Consider the following 19,569-nt stretch of genomic DNA (forward strand, 5'->3'; position numbering starts at 1 on the left):
TAAACGAATAGAGTCAAAATTGCTTGTATTTATAAACACACATTTTACAATAAATATTCTAAAACCAAGAAAAACTGAACTAATAGGAATAACAACTTAAAAGAGAAAAAAATAAGAGACATATACCCGATATCCGATCGAACACGGTAACAGCGGCCGCTATAAAAATATACCCTGTGTTATAGCTAACAAGCCGGGATTTGAGTGTCATTTTTGGAGGTAACCATCGGCCTCACATTGTGCGTTTCGCCGTCGGATAAGAAGAATAATCTAAAATAATTTTTATCCCTTACTGAGTCTAATAATACTTATGCGCAAAGAGGCCCCTTTTGCCGCTGGAGTCAACAATATTCGTTAAAAAAAAAGTCGATATAATCTTAAAATTAGATCGCGGCGATAACGAGAAAAAAAAAATAGCGGGAAAACAGTTGGGCATTTCGGAGCGGTAAAAAAATGGCCTTGGTTCGTCCAGCGACGCCGCCCTGCTTACGTTATTATTTAAAGGATACATTTATAGCCTTCTTTTAAAATACAGTCATTGTCGACGAAAGTTAGGTTATGTTGGCGTCGCGTCTAGTGCGAGCGCGGCGGCCCGTTTTAAAAAATTCGCGAGGCACAGCCCGTTGCGACACGTCAAAATGTCGGTCCGTAATCGAACAAACTAACGTTACTCTTGACTATGACCACCCGACGTCAATGGCAGTGTTCCGTCACGTCGACGATGACCGACTTCTTCCAGCCGAAAAGGAAGTACCCGACTCCGGCGCCGGCCACCACCGCCAGACACAGCCACACGTTGTACGTCATGAAAATCAACATCAGAAAATAGCTGAGCACCATCTGCACCATATGCAAGAACGTTTGGAAGAAGTGGATCTTACTCAACATCGTCGGCCTAGAAACAAATTCTCCCTTAGCTATTTGGAATCATCCCCGAATTCCAAACGCGAAAACGCACCCGGGCGAATTTCGGGGAAATCCCGGCCAATAATCAAAAGTGCCAATCTAAGAATTTTTAGTAAACCCCATTAAAACTTAATTGACTAGTCACTGGATTATTCTAAATATTTTCAGGAATATGTCAGTTATTTTATCAGTCAGTTTATTTATATATGTGGTATTTATGAAATATTAAATTGGTCAAATAATAAAATCGCAGAAAACCAGGATAAAGTAGCGCAAAATAAAAATTGAATTCAGGATTTATTTTTAAAAAATAGTCGTTAAGCTAACGCCTGGATTTGGTAGTACAAACTGGTAGGCGTTGTTTTTTTATTGAAAATTTCGATATTTGTGCAAGAATCAGAAATATTGACGAAGTAGTTTGGAGACAAATACAGAGCTTTTAAAAAAATCCGTTTTCAAACTAGAAAGTATGTTGTTATATGCGCAGTACAATATGCTAAATTATGTGCACTAAAATCTTTTTCAGAGCTCTGAAATCATATTATATTTCACGATTCCAATTGGGCAACTCAGTGAAGAAGCTCAGAAATCACTAATTAAACATATTGAAAGGTATGACGAATCCAATGCTCTAAAATTTATTATAAAACAAAATATGAAGAATCACTTTTAGTAAGTTTTTGTATTATCTGATTCTCTAATTTCAAATATGAAAAATAATTCTAAAAAATTCTGACAGTATTCAACAGAAGTTTTAGTTTTCCTCGAACTAGAGATAAAAAGTGATTGCGATGAGAATATTATTGAGGAAAATGACTAGGTCAAAAATGTGGTTTTAGTTTAGGTATTAGTAAGATTTCTTTATAAATTAATTTTTCATCTAAAACAAACTTCTTTTTAAAGGTAATTTAAAGTTGCTGTTTTCATTATAATTCATTATATGATTAGTGGTTGGCTGAAATTTTGATAATGTTCTTATCAGGTCATGGGCATGATCATATGTGTAGGTGGATGGGAGAGGGGACGCAAAATATTTTTATTTATATCTCCTTAATTTTTTAAAGGAACTTCCACAGGCTACTGTAATGCTTTTTACAAAACTTCTGGATTCCTCCTGCAGCGGTTTTTGCTTAGTCGAAATTGCTGGAGGAATCTAGAAGTTATATCTTCTTAGTTTCGAAGTCGAATTAGGATAGTAAACGCTACAGAAGCAAGAATTTCAAATTTTTAGGGCTTTTGATTTTTCACATTCTTTGTAATATTTTTTATTACTACTGAAGAAAGGTCTTTAGGGTCAACTGCTAATCACACTAGCGAGTGAAAGTGAAATAAGAATGAAAAAGTGAAAAAAGAATTAAATGGTTATTCATTATTCACTTTTGTCCACCTTTTATCAATTTTTTTATTCGAATTCGAGGTTTCGTCCAAATTCGCCTATGTGCGACACCCACGTAAAAATCTAAAGCCAAAGCTACGACCGCGCAAATGCTACCAGGCATGCAGTTAGGGTGACTACGATCGACTAAGAGGCACAAAAATACAGAAAACTTACGGCTGTTTGTGAATGACCTCTCCGACAACGCTATCGTATGAAATTAAAATGAAAAACGAAATTAGGCGGGACATTAATGGCGACCCCAAGTGGCAATTTCCGAATAACACCATCGGAATTTCCCACCCGATGAAACAGTGTACTACGCAAGTTCTTAAATGCTGTCGCTGCGGACTAAAAACTAAATTTGTCCTAATTTTTTTGCGAAACTGAATGATCAATGACTTTTTAATAAAACATGCAACTATCGTACAGGGCGCTTCACAATTGGACTGGGATATTGCTGATGAATCTCCAGCAAATATTTTCAACGAGTTTAATGGCATTGTCGATTACTATCATAATGTCGGGGTTCCTAGAAGCGCCCTGTAAACTATAGGAAAGGGTCTGTTCATAATCTAATTCCGTTATCGTAATTCAGAGGAAGGAAAATACTACTCACTGGATGACTTGATTGTCGTCGGGCACCGATCCCTGGTCCGGCAAGTTAACCGCCCTATACTGCAGGGCGTTGTACGTTTTCCAAAACAGATACTCCCTGTAGTATTTCAAACCCTCGTAGAGGGCGGCCATGAAGAATATGCCGATCATCGAGCCCACGAGTCCGCCAACCGTCGAGAACGACCACTGCTCGAAGAGAACAGTCCCGCTGGTCGAAAACGTGAACTACAAAATGTCACGATATTTTTCGGTGGTACATTTGAACTACCCAATCGCATTGCCAACTCACGCACCCACATGTTCATGCCGTGCATGCCCTCGTAGCCTGTAACGTTCATGTCCATGTGGTCGGAGTGTAGACCGTGATGGCCCGCGTGACCAGAGTGGTCGGCGTTCATCTGGGTGTGGTCCATCATGTCGTGGGGTCCGTCGTGCATGTTGTGCTGCGACTCGTCCATGCCGGGTCTGAAAACAAAATAGATTTAAATAGTTTAGACTTTTTCTTATGCGGGCATCTTAAAAGTCTGGTTTATCACACCTAGTTAACTCTGCAGAAGAGCTTCATGATCGTATAAGAGCTTCCTGCGATTTAATAAGAAAGCACTGGAGGTATACTTCAAAGAGTGTTGCGACTTTTTTCGTAGTCGTTTTGGTTAGTTCTCTATTAACAATACGAATCGGCCTGGAAATAATTTTCCCAAGAAAATGAAAGTACCTCAAAAAAATAAAATATCTGGAATAAGCAATCTTACTTAAAAAAATATCTATGAATAAGATTCGACTATAAAAATAAGGTAAAGTTGACGACTTAGTCTGGCGACATATTAAAACTCGCAACTTGTAAAAAGCAACCTCTGTCATTGTTTCAAATTATACGCTCGATTCGTTATAATCCGAACACCGATGAGACGCAGGATGATTATTTGCTTTATTTTATCGCAGCGAGGTTGCTGTTGTTTCCTTTTGCGGGCATGTTGCTGGGAAGAGAAAAAAAGTGGAGGGCACCTAGATGCGACGTGGTAAATAAAGAGGAATTAAATAAACTTTACACTCGAATCTAAATAAACCTGAACGATTTGAACAGGATATGCCAATTAGGCCTGTAGTGTCTTTTGTAACAGCACCATCAGTTGAACTTTCAACAAAATTAACAAAAAATTTTGAATATCCTGTTACCTTTAAACCTAGATGTTATCAAAATTTTGTTCTAGTCGACAAGGTTAAAGACATTAAAATTTGTCCTAAGGAAATTCCAATTTCCTTTGACGTCCAAACTCTTATTTCCTAGCATTCCACCGTTTGACGTAATAAATAAACTTAATACACAATATTCTCGCTCAGAGACAAATCAACCCGATCATAAGACAACACTGGTTAGATAGTTTAATGGTTTGTTTAGACGATAGATAGAAGCATTAATTATAGAAAACCCAGTTAGTCCACTACTTGCAGAAATTTTCATGGATAACATATCATACATAAACATCCTCTGAGTAAAACATTTTTTTGGTGGTTTAGATAAGTAGATGATATTTTTGCTTGTGCTACTGGAACAAACAGTCCTTTTCGAATCATATACATAGATAGATAACTCTTAAAACTTTCTGGACTTTACTATAACTAAACTACAGAACAAATTAGACTATTCCATTTATCATAAACCCTCATAATAACCGGAATCATCCTCACACACATCAAATGGCTGCTTTTTATTCTTTTATCTAGACTGCTTAAAAACATTACAAATTAAACATTATTAAACAGACATATTTTAACAATGACTACGACCTCTCTTTGCTAGATAAGATTATAACTAAAAAACAGTTTTAAATAACTCTGAACTCCATCTTTCCCAAATTAAACACCGAACCCAAAATTTGCAAAACAATAAAATACATTGGAGAAGAACCTATTAAGAAAATTTTGAAACATCTATGTAAATTTGGTCTTAAGATTGCCTGTATAACTGAAAGCACCATAGAAAAATGTTTAAAAAACAATAAAACTAAATTATAAAAACCTCAAAAATCCGGAGGCTACAAGTTTAAATGTCCCAAAATTTATATCGGACAAACAGAAAATTGTAACAATTACATTACAGTGTAGAATGTGAATATGATGCGTCTAAATGAGATGGTAATTTTAATTGGATACTGAGACAAAATGAAAACTCAAGGAAAAAATTGTAATTTCTTTAACGTAAAATATCCAGAATGATCCATTACACACCTATTGAGTAAAATAGAGGGAAAATTTATAGGAAGGACATGTAATACATCATTTGTAGTCAGGTAGTCCCAAAAACTAATGAGAAGTTGAGGATAATCTTTAGAAATAGCTTCAAATAATAATGTTAGTCAATGAACAGCTTTGCGGGTATGAAAAGAAGAAAAGTATTACTCCCTTCAACATTACACTACTACAGGATATGTACGAAGATGATCCTGACCGCAAAATACAGTTTTGTGAAACTATAACGGAATGTGCAACTTAAATTTATTCTTTCATCGTCAGATACTGTTAAGTGAATGAAGCCACATTTTTTTTAATAGATAAATCATACACATCCTCAAAAATAGATGCTTCGATCAAAATCTTACTTTTTCTTCAGTTCCTACTCTCGCAGTGTCTGGTTTCAACAGGATATTGCTCCGCCCCATTTTGCGCGACAAATACGTGAATATTTAAATACGATATTTCCTTAACAGTGGATTAGTAGAAGGAGATCAAAAGAACGGCCTGTAAGATCTCCAGATATTACTCCAATTTTTTCCTTTGGGAATATTTAAAATCAAAAGTGTATATGGAAAAACCATAAAATTTAGATGATGAAATTAAAAATTAAATACGAAATAAGACAAATGAATGAAAATATCCTGATTAATGTTTTGGAACGGATTCTAAACCGTTGTCACATTGTCAAGAAGTTCATGGTGGCCATTTAACAATATCTAATAAAATCATTTGTTTGAAATTCCCCGTTTCTCTTTTAGTTCACCAAAAACTATTCCACCTAACCGCAAAAAAGCGGAGACGAAGATGACTCTTCACTCGGCTTGATGTCTCAATTGTCCCCCTACCTATTCCTAACTTTATATCAAGGTCTGTCGATCGCGGACAGTACTAACGAAACGGACCTGCGAATATACGCGACGAATACCATAACCGCTATCAGACACCCCAATTTCTTCACGTGACGCATATTGCTTCACCGCTGTCCATACCATTTCGATGTACGCCACGGCAGATAACAGACTACCGATAGCGATGCATAATGTGCACGTCTTATCGCCGTACCTTTTAGAATTAAACAAATTCAATGGCACCTACTTGAAAGCGATCAGATTATTACGCGACGAAAGTCAGAGGAGTTCTTACCATTATAAGCGTTTTTTTTTTTAATAATATCCAACCGTTATATAAAATCTCGAGATGTTATCGGCAGGGGTAATAAAACTCGCAATCAATCGCTCCCCACGGGCGAATTTTTTTATCGCACAAATTTCGACGTAGTTTTGCGCAATCACGGGCATTAGAATATTTCGCACCTATTGTCTGCGTATGCCATTATTGTCGGCCGTTTCGCCGAAAGCATTTTAGCGGCCTTGGGTTTAGTTTTATCGCGTTCTTTTTTTCAAACGTTTCCGAATACGCAACAAGAGACGGGGAGAGACAAGATCTAATCAACAACAGTGGCTATGTGGTTGGCCGATAAGTCTTATTTTTTTTAAATATTGAATGCACAACACTATGGAAGCGGAAAACAACTGATAAAAGGATATGAAGCACCGTCAACGAGGAAGAGTTTTTGTTTATGCCTGGGACAAAAAATATTTAATTTTAATTTAAATAATAAAATACTCTGCCAATAAGTAACTTGGTGTCAAAACCATCGTTACAACCAGTTTCTATACCGTCCCAGACGAATTCATCGGGTATTTGAACCACCAAAAACTTTGGTTGTTGAATGTAAAGAGAAAGAACGAGAAAAAAGACAAATAGCAAAGCACGATTTTTATGACTATATTTCGTCCTTGGGAACTTGCATCACTAAACAATTGGAAAAAAACTATAACGAGATTTTAATACAAGATATAAAATTGATAAAGTGATAATGTTTCATGCACTGTAGATGCAATTTAAGCAAGAGTGACTTTTACTTGCTTATTTTTTTACATGTATGTACACTATACAAAATCTGCTTAATTCCACTATTACCACACAGAAAAAATATGTAGCTTTCTATTAATGACTGCATCTTAAATATCAACCACTCAAAATATGAAAATTTTGAACATTCCGAATGAAACTCACAAGACTCCCCTAGGTCCAGCTATACGTTCCATCGCCTACATGGGACCCTTTTAAACTTAAATCCCTGCTTTATACCACATTGCCAAAAGTAACAAATTGTATTTATGGCACTTATGTAGGTCCAAAAGAAAAGGATATGAGACATAAAATTAAATCTTTGAACTAGTCTTGTTCACTATAGGATATCAGCACAATTTATATAACATACCCGTTTTATAAAAAAACTCGGAGAAAACAGTCTTGGAATCCACAATCTGTTAGTTCCCACACGTTTATGCAATTCCGCGTGCGGAATTTCGTGGAATGGAATGTTCCTTTCACTGCTTTAGATTTAAGGTTAAAGCTCCCTTAGATCATTTTCTGGAGCGACATCCTCCCAGCGAACTTTGTTATAGTCCAACACGTTACACCACCGCCGATTAACAAGTATTTTTAATTAATAATGCATATTAAAGAAAAGCTGGAAGCCCACAAACTTTCGCAATCAAAATAATGTCAGTGGGGATAATGAACAGCCAAAGCGATTATTTATTCGGCTATCGTCGGCAACGTAGAATACGTTTTCCCTGACTCAATTCGGCAGGCGAAGGTAGCCGATTTGTTTATTTCTCGTCGCGGTCTAAGAGAACGTCAAATTTGTCAAATTCGCCCACTCAGGCAACCCTTTAAACAATTCACTGTATGGCTGATTGACTAGATACTCAACAACTATATGTGCAATACGGAAACGCCCTGTCTAATATTAGTGAATATTTAAATCAAATTTGAATTTTCTAAGGAAAACATTTTCAAAAATTCAATACATATTTTTACTCAAAACTACCCATTCATGTCTAGTAAAAGCTTGTACAAATACTATTTAAATCCAACTTCTAGGTTGTGTTTGCTTAATATAAAAAAACAGCTACAATATTAGCGGATTATAGATGCAATAGAAACAAACTTTTTCTTATCTAATGAATTATTTTTTGTTAAGTTCTGCTTCTTTTTTTGTGTTTGCTGCCAAGCTAACAACGTAAACAACTTTCAATATGGACAAGGAACATAGACGAGACGAGACAAGGAAGAAGAATATGCCGGCCGTCTTTATCTAGTTAGAGCTTTTAAATTTATAGGTCCATTTTATCACTTTTAACTTGTAATTTAGTCGCGACTTGCGAAGCGAGCGAAGGTCAACTTAAAATGTCGACGGTTGGTAAGGTAATATCATTACAATATCAATCATAGAATGAAGAACGTAATATCGCATCATTCCTAGGTCATTAAGTGCAAAGCCGCGGTTGCCTGGGGCCCAAAAGAAGATCTTAAATTTGAGACCGTGGAAGTTGCGCCTCCTAGAGCGCACGAGGTTCGAATAAAAATCCTTCACAGTGCGGTGTGCCACACGGATGCATACACCCTCAGCGGTCAAGACCCCGAAGGAGTGTTCCCGGTCATCTTAGGTCACGAAGGGGCCGGGATTGTGGAAAGCGTTGGCGATGGCGTTACGAACGTCAAACCGGGTGAGTTTTCAATTTTCCCAGTTTATTGACTGCTTATATGAGATGCAATTCCTAGGTGATCATGTCATTCCTTTATATGTTCCGCAATGTAACGACTGCAAGTTCTGCAAGTCGCCCAAAACCAATTTGTGCCAGAAAATTAGGGTGACTCAGGGCAGGGGGGTCATGCCAGACGGGAGTAGCAGGTTTACATGCAATGGAAAAACCGTATTCCATTTCATGGGCACCTCAACCTTCAGTGAATACACTGTGGTCGCCGATATTTCAGTAACAAAGGTAGATAAGATGACTTTGAAATTATTAAGGTTTTGTCCAAAATTTAATCAAACATGTCCATTTGCTAGATTATCAATCCTTGATTTGACCTCTAGAGTTCAAGGTTTCCTTTATTATTTCTTATGCAACCTGAAAAATAATAGTTGCTGCGGTCACAATTACATTAGGATTGGGGTGACCTTAACAAAATTACATGGATTTTGAATAAATTAATTGTCAAAGAATATAGATGGTCGAGGAGGGTTGATTTTTTACAGAAAATTTGTATATAAAATTGGGATTAGTACTTTTACTGATGTTATATGTTAGGAAAAAGATATCAAAATGCTGTTTTCATTACCAATTTAGACTCTTATTTTTTTATCATAATGAATTTTAATTTTATTGATAACACCCTCTAGCGGCGAATCAAGAAATCTAATTAATTAATAGCAGCCTTTCTGAAGTCATCGACTTATTATTTCCTTATTTTCGAAAATGTTCGGACACCCTCCACCCTGTTTCTCTTAAGGGAAAAACCAAAAGATTCGAATTTGTGCCAACTTAAGATTATTTCTCAAAAAACGGGATTTAAAATTAAAGATTGCGATTCTTAATTGGCTAGCCAGTACAAAAATTTTAAAATAACTACCTCTACTTTGATTTAATTCATTAAAGAGGTGTGGATATTTGTTGGATAATAGGTTAGCGAGGCGGCACCCCTCGACAAGGTGTGCTTGTTGGGGTGTGGGGTGCCCACAGGCTATGGAGCCGCCCTCAACACTGCCAAAGTCGAGAAAGGCAGCATCTGCGCGGTGTGGGGCCTCGGCGCCGTCGGTCTTGCGGTGGGACTCGGCTGCCAAACGGCCGGGGCTTCCCGGATAATTGGAGTTGACCTCAATCCGAGCAAGTTCGAAGTAGGTGCGTACCCAGTTTCATTGTATATGGGCATGCAAAATTATAAGGATTTAAAAAAGTTTCGTTTTTGGGGCTACATATTATCAAAGTCGTGTTTTTTAAAATTAAATAAATATATCATTTTTTGGATCCTACATTCATAACAAGTGTTTTTCTTTTATTAATCTAATCTAATCTAACTATCTAATAAAATATTTACAAAAGTCAACGGGGACAGTGCAGAAAATTGTATATGAAAATAAGAACAATGTACTATCGAAAAAGGTAGAGAAAAGTAGACAATTTCCATTGGAAGAGTGCTTTGACCCATGATAGACCATTGGGTACCGTGCGTTCAATTTATCTTGATAACATTTTAATTGGCAGTAACTGCTAAAAAGGTGTTTTAAATGAAGGAAATAAGGCAAACACATTAGGATCCTATTAAACACATCCAGATTCCTCTATTACTAGTGTATATGAAAAGACAGGTATTTCTTGAGGATCAATCCACTCAGTTTTGAAAGAATATAAGACTGATGAAAGACTGATGAAAGTTTGTTCACTACAAGAAAGGGTTGTAATAGACAAAGTATACGATATTGGTCTTTAAATAATCCTAGACAAGTACACGAAATAAAAACCCAGGGGTACCAATCAATTAAAGTACGGTGTGGTGTGATAGATAGGCATATTTTGGTTGCGATATTTATAGGTCAAAAGTTAACTAGACATCATCCTTTGCAACTCTTAGAGCACCAAATTTAATTTTTTTTTTCTTTTGGGGACACATAAAAAATCACGTGGTGCACAGAACTCCTTGTAATAATGTCGTGGAACTTCGGCAAAGGATTTCAAAAGCAATCAATCAGTTAAGACACAATCCAGAAACGTTACTAAATGCAAGACATCATACAATTAAGAGTGTACAAGAAATGTGTTCAGGTGGTCACATACTACAGTATTTTGAATAGTTTTTTTTTTTCTACTGTAGTGTGTCGTGTCATTTTGAGTGTTTTTGTTTTACTTTAATTTATACATTGTTGTTGCAGTCAGTCATGGTACTCTTTGAACTTATATAAAAATTTCCTATTTTTGCCGACTTGCCAAAAACCAGTGGACTAAAATATGAAGTGTGTTACATCATTGTAATCGGAATAAGATATTCTATTAAGTGTTATGTTTTATGCGTCACTTGGAAAAAACTTGACTACTAACCCTACATTTTGCTTTTTCTTTACCTTTATATTTCTAAAAACAAAAAAGTTCCAGCCAATTGAAATGTTATCAAGATAAATTGAACATACATATGTCAGAAATGAAACTTTTTCAAAATTTTGTATTTTAGTGGCAATATTCGTTGCCTTATGAGATGAACAAAATATATTTTTTACATCCCTTCCAATTAGCCAAAAATTTCGGATTCAACGAGTTCATTAACCCGAAAGACTACGAGAAGCCGATCCAAGAAGTACTGATAGAATTGACCGACGGCGGTCCGGATTACACGTTCGAGTGTGTCGGCAACGTCCACACCATGCGGGCCGCTCTGGAGTCGTGCCACAAAGGGTGGGGCGTGTCGACCATCGTGGGCGTGGCGGGAGCGGGACAGGAAATCAGTACGAGGCCGTTCCAATTGGTGACGGGGCGCGTGTGGAAAGGGACCGCCTTTGGCGGCTGGAAGAGTCGGGAGAGCGTGCCGAAACTGGTGGACGAATATCTCGCCAAGAAACTGAAGCTGGACGAGTTTATCACGCACGTCCTCCCGTTCGATAAAATTAACGAGTCATTCCACCTTATGCACAAGGGAGAGAGGTAAGGGCATTTGGGTGGGCGTAGACTTGGACGGGACTTAATTTTGTTTGTTCTAGTATTCGCACGGTGTTGAATATCGCCTAGGAGATTATGGCACAGGGCACCTCAGTTACCGAATTTGTCTAATTTTTGCAAAAATAAAAGGGTCGCGGAAAATGGCACCGGCTTATTATTTGACCTAAGATTCCCAATCAATCTATTAATTGAAATCCAAAATAATTTATTAAGTTTGAACTTAAAACAGTAAAGTCCGGATGTAAGAATTCAGAACTTTGTTTTGCAATTTAAAGAATTTTGGATGCATCTCTTTCACTCTACCAGCACTCAAAGCAGTACAAAAAAAAGGCACTAATTTTATACAGCCTAAACTTCGGCAAAAGCTCAGTTGCTGGTACCGCCGTTATTGATATGGCATTGTTTGCTGATGACAAACCTAGTCCTAACTTACCGACTAGTTTACTATTTTACCCGCCAGGCCTCTGCAGGGGTTGGACTACTCCGACCTTAATTATATTATGTACCCCCAACTAAATTATGCTCTAAGATTGACGTGTCTATTAGTAAGAGGATATTTACTCTACAAAGGACCTGTAACCAAGAGTACTGCAAACGAAACTTTATAAACCCGAAAATAAGGTACCCTCGATCAGCAAGTCTTTTATATGTCAAAGAGAACATTAAAATTTAGTTTTTTTTTTAGAAAAACATTTTATGTACTTGGGATACCAATTTTTGTATTAAAATAACTAAGTCAATAAAAAAGTACTAAATTAGCTGCAATAAAACTGTCAAACAGGGACCTTTCTGCAGTGTTAAATTGTTTTGTCTTCTCTATGTTTCGTCGTAACCACAAACCACAGTTATACTGTGGTCGTTGTAGCATTTTTATAATGAGAATCGTTTTATTGCTAATATTACGAAATCTACAACTACAAAATTTTTTATATTACTTTTCGATCACCCTGTATTTATTTACTTTTTAAGTATCGACACAGACCACTAAATAAATTCCCCAGCTATAAGAAAATTAACGGCAAATATATTACAAAGGCTTCGAAGAAATCGATAGGTACATTGCAAACGTTACTTTTGACATAAAATTCAAAATATGTCGGTAACGGTATAGCATATAGAATATGCCTAGAATTTTCCGGAGAAGTCAAGATTTATTTATTCTACTGGGTCTTATATTTAAAATAAAGTTGTCACTTGTTCGCAAAAATACAACTCTAGGTGTTTTTGATATTTTCCGCCAGCTAAAGGGATCACTACATAATAAACGGGCCACCCAGCATATTCCTTAAACAGGTCTTTGATAATTATCTAAGAGGCAATGAATATAAAATATATGTAAATTAATAAAGAATTAACAACATGAAAACTGGAATTTTATTTAAAAAAAAAGGGTATTACTGTGTTTAAAACTTTTTCGGCTTCTCACACTTCCACGTGTGTAAAATTTTTTTAATCGCCTTGGCACAAAACGCAATAACGTCATCATCTGAGGTGAGACTTGATGTGCCTGTTCAGATAACTATTCTCGAGGAACCCCCGACCGCAGATATTGCAAAAGAACCGCTTCTGGCCAGCGTGGGTCCTCTGGTGGATGCGCAAGTTACTCTTGAGCGTGAAAGACTTGCCGCACTTGTCGCACCCGAACGGCTTCTGGCCGGAATGCGTAAGGATGTGCTTTTTGAGCACCTGGTGTGTGACGAAACGCTTGCCGCACTGCTCGCACGTGTAGTGTTTCTCGCCCGTATGGCCAGCCATATGGGTGCCGAGAGCGACCACGAACTTTCCGCATATCGGGCACATGTACTTGACACACTTGATGTTATGCACGAGCCGCGTGTGCCTCGCGCACTCTATTCGACTGGGGAAGTCTTGGTCGCACACCGAGCACGGGAACTGACCACTGTCCTGCTTCGTCTTGCCAATCTAAACACGTTTTCTATGTATTTTGCGCATATAGCTACTAGATCATACGGGCCTTGTCTAAACTGATAAAACAGGAACTGTCGAAAACAATATTCAAATGGACCATTTATACGTGTGTCTAAGAACTGTACACCCTTGTAAAATATTTCTTTATGGTTCGATTTAGATAATTTTCTTTTCTTGGATAGATCTCTGAAAAATGTACTAATACCTTGTTTTCCTTATTGCTTCAACTTAAATGCATGGTCAACTTGGACTATTTAACAAAAGAGAGAGAATGAAGAAGTTCTATTGGGCATTTAAAAAAAATAAATTGCCGACGAATTCTTATTCGGGGGCACTTAGAACCCAACTATCCCAATTCCTATAATGTATCAATGTTTGTTGGTGGATAGATCTCTCAAAAACGGAACCAACTTTTGATGTTAAACATCTAGAAGGGTTATTAGGGATTTCGTTAAGAATAAAGTGTCAACGAATTCTTATTCAGGACTATATAGAACCTAACTATACTAATGTCCAAGAAGTTCGAATACAGGGTGGTCAAAACACCGAGGGCTCTCTTAAGCATTACTCTTGTAGAATGTTTGTTTATAGCTCAATTTTGAGAATTCTTTTTTTGGTGGATGGAGCTTACTTAAATGTTTTTCTTTTTTTTTTTCGTATAGCATCGACTAACTGATGCAGTTTTGTGAAGCGAAAAATCGAGAACTACTTTTAGAGATTTATGCAAATTGAAAATCACAACATATTCGTATTCTGCCTAAAAGTAACTAGACCAATTACCAAATTTTACAAATTTTAATTATACAAATTTCAAAAATAATATTAAATAAGACTTTTTAAGGGACATTTATTTTGTAGTATCATCTTAAATCAACAGCATTAATAAATCCATAAAATTCGAAAGGTATAATGTAGAGACTAACTAATTCTCTTGAACGACTAAGCTAATGACTGATGAAATTCGGAAAAGTGTCTGAGGTATTTGAATAAACTCCAACTGTTCAAAAATTAGTTTATTCATTCAAACCGATAAAATGTCTTAGTTGGAAATTAACGTAACGTAACGTGGAATGTAACATTAAAAAAAAACAAGGACCATTAATTTATTATTATTATTATTATTAATTTAATAATATGAAGTTGATAGGCCTACTGAAAAGATGAAAAGTTGATTTTAGACACTCCAGACTTTTAAGCGTTCCTTTTAACATATCTATCTCTTCAATTAAATTAAGGCAAAAGTAGTTTCTGTGATCGTTGGAATATGGGATAGCATGTACAGGATAGTATAACAAAAATAAGTCACCAACAGCAAATGAAATTTTGGGAAAAACTAAATTGCTTAAAACAAAATGGAAATTAAATATTAGTTATTTCAATTAGGTCACCATGTTTCTCTATGCACTTTTCAATGCGCCTTTCCTTATCGACAAGCTTCTCTTAATCGGAACGCAAAGGTTTTCTTTTGTTTGCGGTCATGATGAATGAATTTTACATTTTAATGTTCCCCACAGACAAAAATCTAGCGGCGTGATATCTGGGGCTCACGGTGGCCAGCAGATAAAAGGAATATTTCGTCCAATCCAACCTATAGGAAAATTTTTGTTTGACCAATTCCTTGCACCAGCCGAGTTACGGATAGGAACACCATAAAGCTGCAAATACAAATTGTACCGATCCTCGAGGAGTAATTCATCAATTTCACGACTAAATTCATTTTCTAAAAATTGGAGAAAAATGATCCCGTTCATGAAAAAAGTATGGTCCAATTATTTTTTCGTTTAAAATTCCACACCAGACGTTCCACCTTAGTAGACTACTGTCTCTTGCACTGTATCACCCAATGCGGACTTTCTTTACTCCACATTCCAATATTCCGAGATGAAACCGAAACGTTTGTAGTAAATGTTGTTTAATCAGTGCACAAAATATTGTTCAGAAACTTGGGATTTTCTAACTACATAGTAGGCAAGGATAGGCAATACCTGATTCTTCTTTCGCAGTCACCACCACATTCGAGAGTATGCAGGAATTTGGATTTAAAGGCTCCTTTCCTGCTTTTTTTCAACTATCTCCAGACGCAGTTTTTGGAAATTTGAGACAGTCCCGTTCTGACCAAAATATCCACTAATATTCGCAAATGTCCTGTGATTAATATTTCGGCCAGGATATTTAGTCCCATTTGCCATGACTTCAGGTAGATATAATAAGAAACATAACGATTTAGTGGGTTTTTAAGAGATCTATCCATGAAAAAATCAACCCGTAAGCAAAGATTTTACAAAGGTGTACAGTTCTTAAGTCGAACACACTGTATATACGCGTCGTTTGAAATTTCGTTTTCAACCAATGACACCTAGTGGCGTCCAACAACCAACATCGCCGCTGACAGTTCGCCAATTAGACAGGTTTCAGTTTAGATGTGGCATTTTTACAGCAATATTTTCTTAAAATATGTCCAGATCTCAATAAATGTTCTTGGAAAACGAATGTGTGGATATCGCCGATTTATCAAAAAAAAATCTGAAAGTGCAGGTTAGTGATGAAATCTAAAGACATGCGCCGAAGATCATTACCATCTCTATCAAATAGCTACCAAATAATATAGCAGTTCTATAACGGTAAAAATTGAGGTGCCGCAAGCGGCTATAATCTTTTCGGACATTATTAGCAACCCCAAGCCAAGTCATTGCTATTGCCACAGAATACCAGTGCCATGGTTATTTTCATTTTTGGTGTTTGGGATTGCCTCCGTACTTTTTTGTGTTTTTTGATAAAAATGCCCACCCACCGGAAAACCTGTTTGTGGTCAAAACTGTAAGGAAAAGAATGTGTATATTCACTGTGTTGCCTTATGTATAAGATAATTAAAAAGATTTAAAGGTGGTTTATATAGAACTCCCACTCACAACAAACTTTGCTCTTTCACGAAATCACAGCAAATTTGATAGAATCTTTCACAAAGCCAAGTAAGATCTATTTATTTGTCATGTAATACACTGGATCTGGGCATATTTTGAGAAAATACTGCCGTAAAATTGCCGCATCCAAATTATTCATGATTTGTCAGAGGCCATATTAGTTGTTGAATGTCGCAAGGTCCTATTGGCCAAACCCCCGAATTTGTAATAGCAGGTGTCATCTCAATTTTTTTTTTCATGTTTGTTTCATAAGTTTATCAGCATAAATAGGCCATCCATTATCTCTAGTAGCTATCTCATATCATAGCCGCCCGAGGCGTATCAATTTTTAACGCACTAGGGCCACTACATTATCTAATAGCTATGTGATTCTGTTCTGATATTAGGACGTTATAACAAAGTTTACAGAATAATAATTTATTTACGATCCCTGTCTCAGTGAAGTTGGCCCAAAGCCGCAAAATATGGTATTAGTGAATCTCATCCATTTGAGGACAATTAATTTTTTATTTCAAGTTTGCTTTCTTTAAATGTTTATGCAAAAATAATAAAATAACTAAAAATAAATTATAAACTAAAAATATTAATTAATTATACAAAACTGGATCTGAGGCTTAAAAACCCAGAACTGAAACCTAAAATGGATTATCAAGAAAAATTGGAGGGCTAAATATAACGAATAGACAGCTGTTTGCACTATTTTTTGGAACTTAATATCGTGCCTCAGTCGAGGCACGCCTACCTACCGCCTTCCCCGCACCGCTGTTGTTGCTCTGGAGAAGCGGAATCGACAAATAAATTAATGTGATTCGTTGATCAGTTTGATAGTTTAATTATGCCATCTCAAAAACAATATTTGAAAGCAGTTTTTTAATCATACTTGGAAAAGTACGTAAAAGTAAGGTAAAGAAACTAACTAAGCTGATTATATTACACAACCTATAAAAGTTCTATTTTTTTAAGAACTATCTTTAAAGATGTAATAATAGATACTGCTTATAACTTTAAGTGTTCTCATAAGAAGTACTTACTTTTACTACCTAACTTTTTTCTAACCCTTTATCTAAAATTTGCGTCTCCTTGTAATAGTTCTCGTCCAGAGTGGCAGCTCGCTTTAAATTTCCAACTACTACTGCTGTCAATATCAAGTCAAGCAAGAGTCAAATAGCGATGGTTTGTTAATATTTATTTCTTGCTGAGAAAAATCCAACCAAGTAATATGGTCAACAATTACTTTTAAAATAGGAAATCATAAATACAGTTACATATTTCAAATATTCCACTTTGTCATCGAAACTATTTGTATAAGCCTCGTATTGAAGCCGTCTAATATTTCAATCGGAAATTACATTTAACATACTCTGTATCATCAAGAAAAACATGTATAAAATAGATTTAAGCAGAGTGAAGCAACTTATATATTCTGCAAACTTTGTCAATAGTCTCTCTAAAAACAAGTAAACAATGAAAAGGAAATTTGAAATGAATTAAGTTAGGTCCATGCTGCTGGAACATAAGCAAAGATTTACCACAGGTTGATGACACTAAGTATAGTTATTCAGGAAAAATAACGCTTATGTTAGCAATGATACAAGTTTATTCTTATGGTATTTTGCTGGTGTTACCTTTCCTGATACTAATTCTGGAGTTTCTCAATATATTACGAAGAAGAACCTCTTCAAGCTAATACTCTTACCATATGAAGGTTGGAAGAGGTTTTATAAGATTCTAAGCTATTGTCTAATAGAAAAAAAAATACTTGCAACTTATTTTGACTAGATGGATTTTTTGATTCTCATGTATATTTTATTTTAAGAATTTAGAATATGATGGTTGATGTTGGCTTGTCTGTTCAATATTATTGGGCCTACATACCTTGTGCCTCTCCATGTGACGTTTCAAGTAAAGCGGGTTAGAGAATTTTGTGTCACATTCGGTACATTCATGAGGGAACTTGTTATCATGCATCAACAAATGGTAGTCGTAATTTTTCTTCACAATGAAACCCTTGCCGCACTGTTCACACACGTAGGGCCTCTCCTTGTCATGGGTGTGCAAATGCAGTAACAGATACCTTCGTTTTGGAAAAAACCGTCCGCACCTTTTGCACTCAAACTGGTTATCGTTCCTGTGCAATTGCAGATGACGACGCAATTCGTCCCCGGGAAACTTTTTGGCACAGAATGGACAATCATGTATTACGGGTTTTTGGGCAAACATGGCCATCTTGTTACGGGGGTTTGTGTAAAATTTGACTTTGTTAGGTAATTTCGGAGCCGCGTTTATGTACTTTCGCAAGGACTTGTGTACCGGTGCATGTTGTTTGAGGTCGAACGCGTTAAACTCTTTCATACATACAGGGCATGGGTGCATAGTTTCAAGTGCCTTATCTTCAGTTTTGGTCATTTGCATTTCATTTTCGGGTACAAACAGATCGGTTTCAGAGACGTCCTCAGTAGGAGTGGTCGCACCTCTATCATCTGACAAAGGTAGAGACAAGCGGGGTGAAGAAAGGTACTTTTTTAAAATCTCTGCATTATACTGATATTTCAGTTTGAAAGTGTAAGCGTTTTCCAACAGTTGGGCGCAATCCATGCACATGTTGAGAGGTAGATCTGGATTGCATATCTGCAAATAAGGAGTATAAAATGTGTCGTTTACAAAACCAAAACGTCTAACCCATTCTAAAGTATCTGAGGTTAGGGAAGCAATAATTCGCGGTATCTGAATCTCCAGGGCATTGATTACTAAACTTGAATATATCGAAAACAAATCGTCCTTGGATTCTAGGCATATTCGACATAACTTCCCAATCATTTCCGACGTTATATTACATGCCATTTTTATGCAGCTTAATTAAATGTGACCACCGATTATCCAAAATAACAACAGACAATAGAGATGACAACGTTTCCACCATAAAGTCTTATTTTCTTGCTTTTAACTACGTGGGGCAAATTAGTTAAGGACACTTGGTAATTACCAACATCGCTCATTGATTTTTCTCTATTCTGTGGATTAG

The 19,569-nt window shown here is 36.4% G+C and overlaps 3 protein-coding genes across 4 annotated transcripts; 1 reads left to right on the plus strand and 2 right to left on the minus strand.

Moving 5' to 3' along the window:
- Positions 1 to 8: 8 nt before the first annotated feature.
- On the minus strand, positions 9 to 7,730 carry LOC132701780 (high affinity copper uptake protein 1). Of its 2 annotated transcripts, XM_060669959.1 has the most exons (5): positions 7,422 to 7,730; positions 3,193 to 3,364; positions 2,901 to 3,124; positions 2,459 to 2,488; positions 9 to 895 (listed from the first exon to the last, which is right to left on the minus strand). In XM_060669959.1, exons 2-5 carry the CDS (start codon positions 3,355 to 3,357, stop codon positions 694 to 696), a joined length of 621 nt encoding a protein of 206 aa, XP_060525942.1. In that variant the 5' UTR covers positions 3,358 to 3,364; positions 7,422 to 7,730; the 3' UTR covers positions 9 to 693. The 2 variants fall into 2 exon arrangements, with proteins under 2 accessions (XP_060525942.1, XP_060525943.1); XM_060669960.1 differs by lacking the exon at positions 2,459 to 2,488 and having other exon boundaries at positions 7,422 to 7,723.
- A 522-nt stretch (positions 7,731 to 8,252) lies between these two features.
- On the plus strand, positions 8,253 to 11,889 carry LOC132701779 (alcohol dehydrogenase class-3). Its single transcript, XM_060669958.1, has 6 exons — positions 8,253 to 8,413; positions 8,472 to 8,715; positions 8,771 to 8,991; positions 9,675 to 9,891; positions 11,277 to 11,682; positions 11,739 to 11,889. The coding sequence occupies exons 1-6, from the start codon at positions 8,396 to 8,398 to the stop codon at positions 11,764 to 11,766; spliced, it is 1,134 nt and encodes a 377-aa protein (XP_060525941.1). The 5' UTR covers positions 8,253 to 8,395; the 3' UTR covers positions 11,767 to 11,889.
- A 131-nt stretch (positions 11,890 to 12,020) lies between these two features.
- LOC132701775 (gastrula zinc finger protein XlCGF57.1-like) lies at positions 12,021 to 19,536 on the minus strand. Its single transcript, XM_060669955.1, has 3 exons — positions 19,227 to 19,536; positions 18,423 to 19,175; positions 12,021 to 13,620 (listed from the first exon to the last, which is right to left on the minus strand). The coding sequence occupies exons 1-3, from the start codon at positions 19,386 to 19,388 to the stop codon at positions 13,180 to 13,182; spliced, it is 1,356 nt and encodes a 451-aa protein (XP_060525938.1). The 5' UTR covers positions 19,389 to 19,536; the 3' UTR covers positions 12,021 to 13,179.
- Positions 19,537 to 19,569: the final 33 nt, after the last annotated feature.

The sequence above is a fragment of the Cylas formicarius genome, unplaced genomic scaffold (genome assembly GCF_029955315.1).
Source record: "Cylas formicarius isolate icCylForm1 unplaced genomic scaffold, icCylForm1.1 PGA_scaffold_5__7_contigs__length_24384050, whole genome shotgun sequence".
NCBI classification, from domain to species: domain Eukaryota; kingdom Metazoa; phylum Arthropoda; class Insecta; order Coleoptera; family Brentidae; genus Cylas; species Cylas formicarius.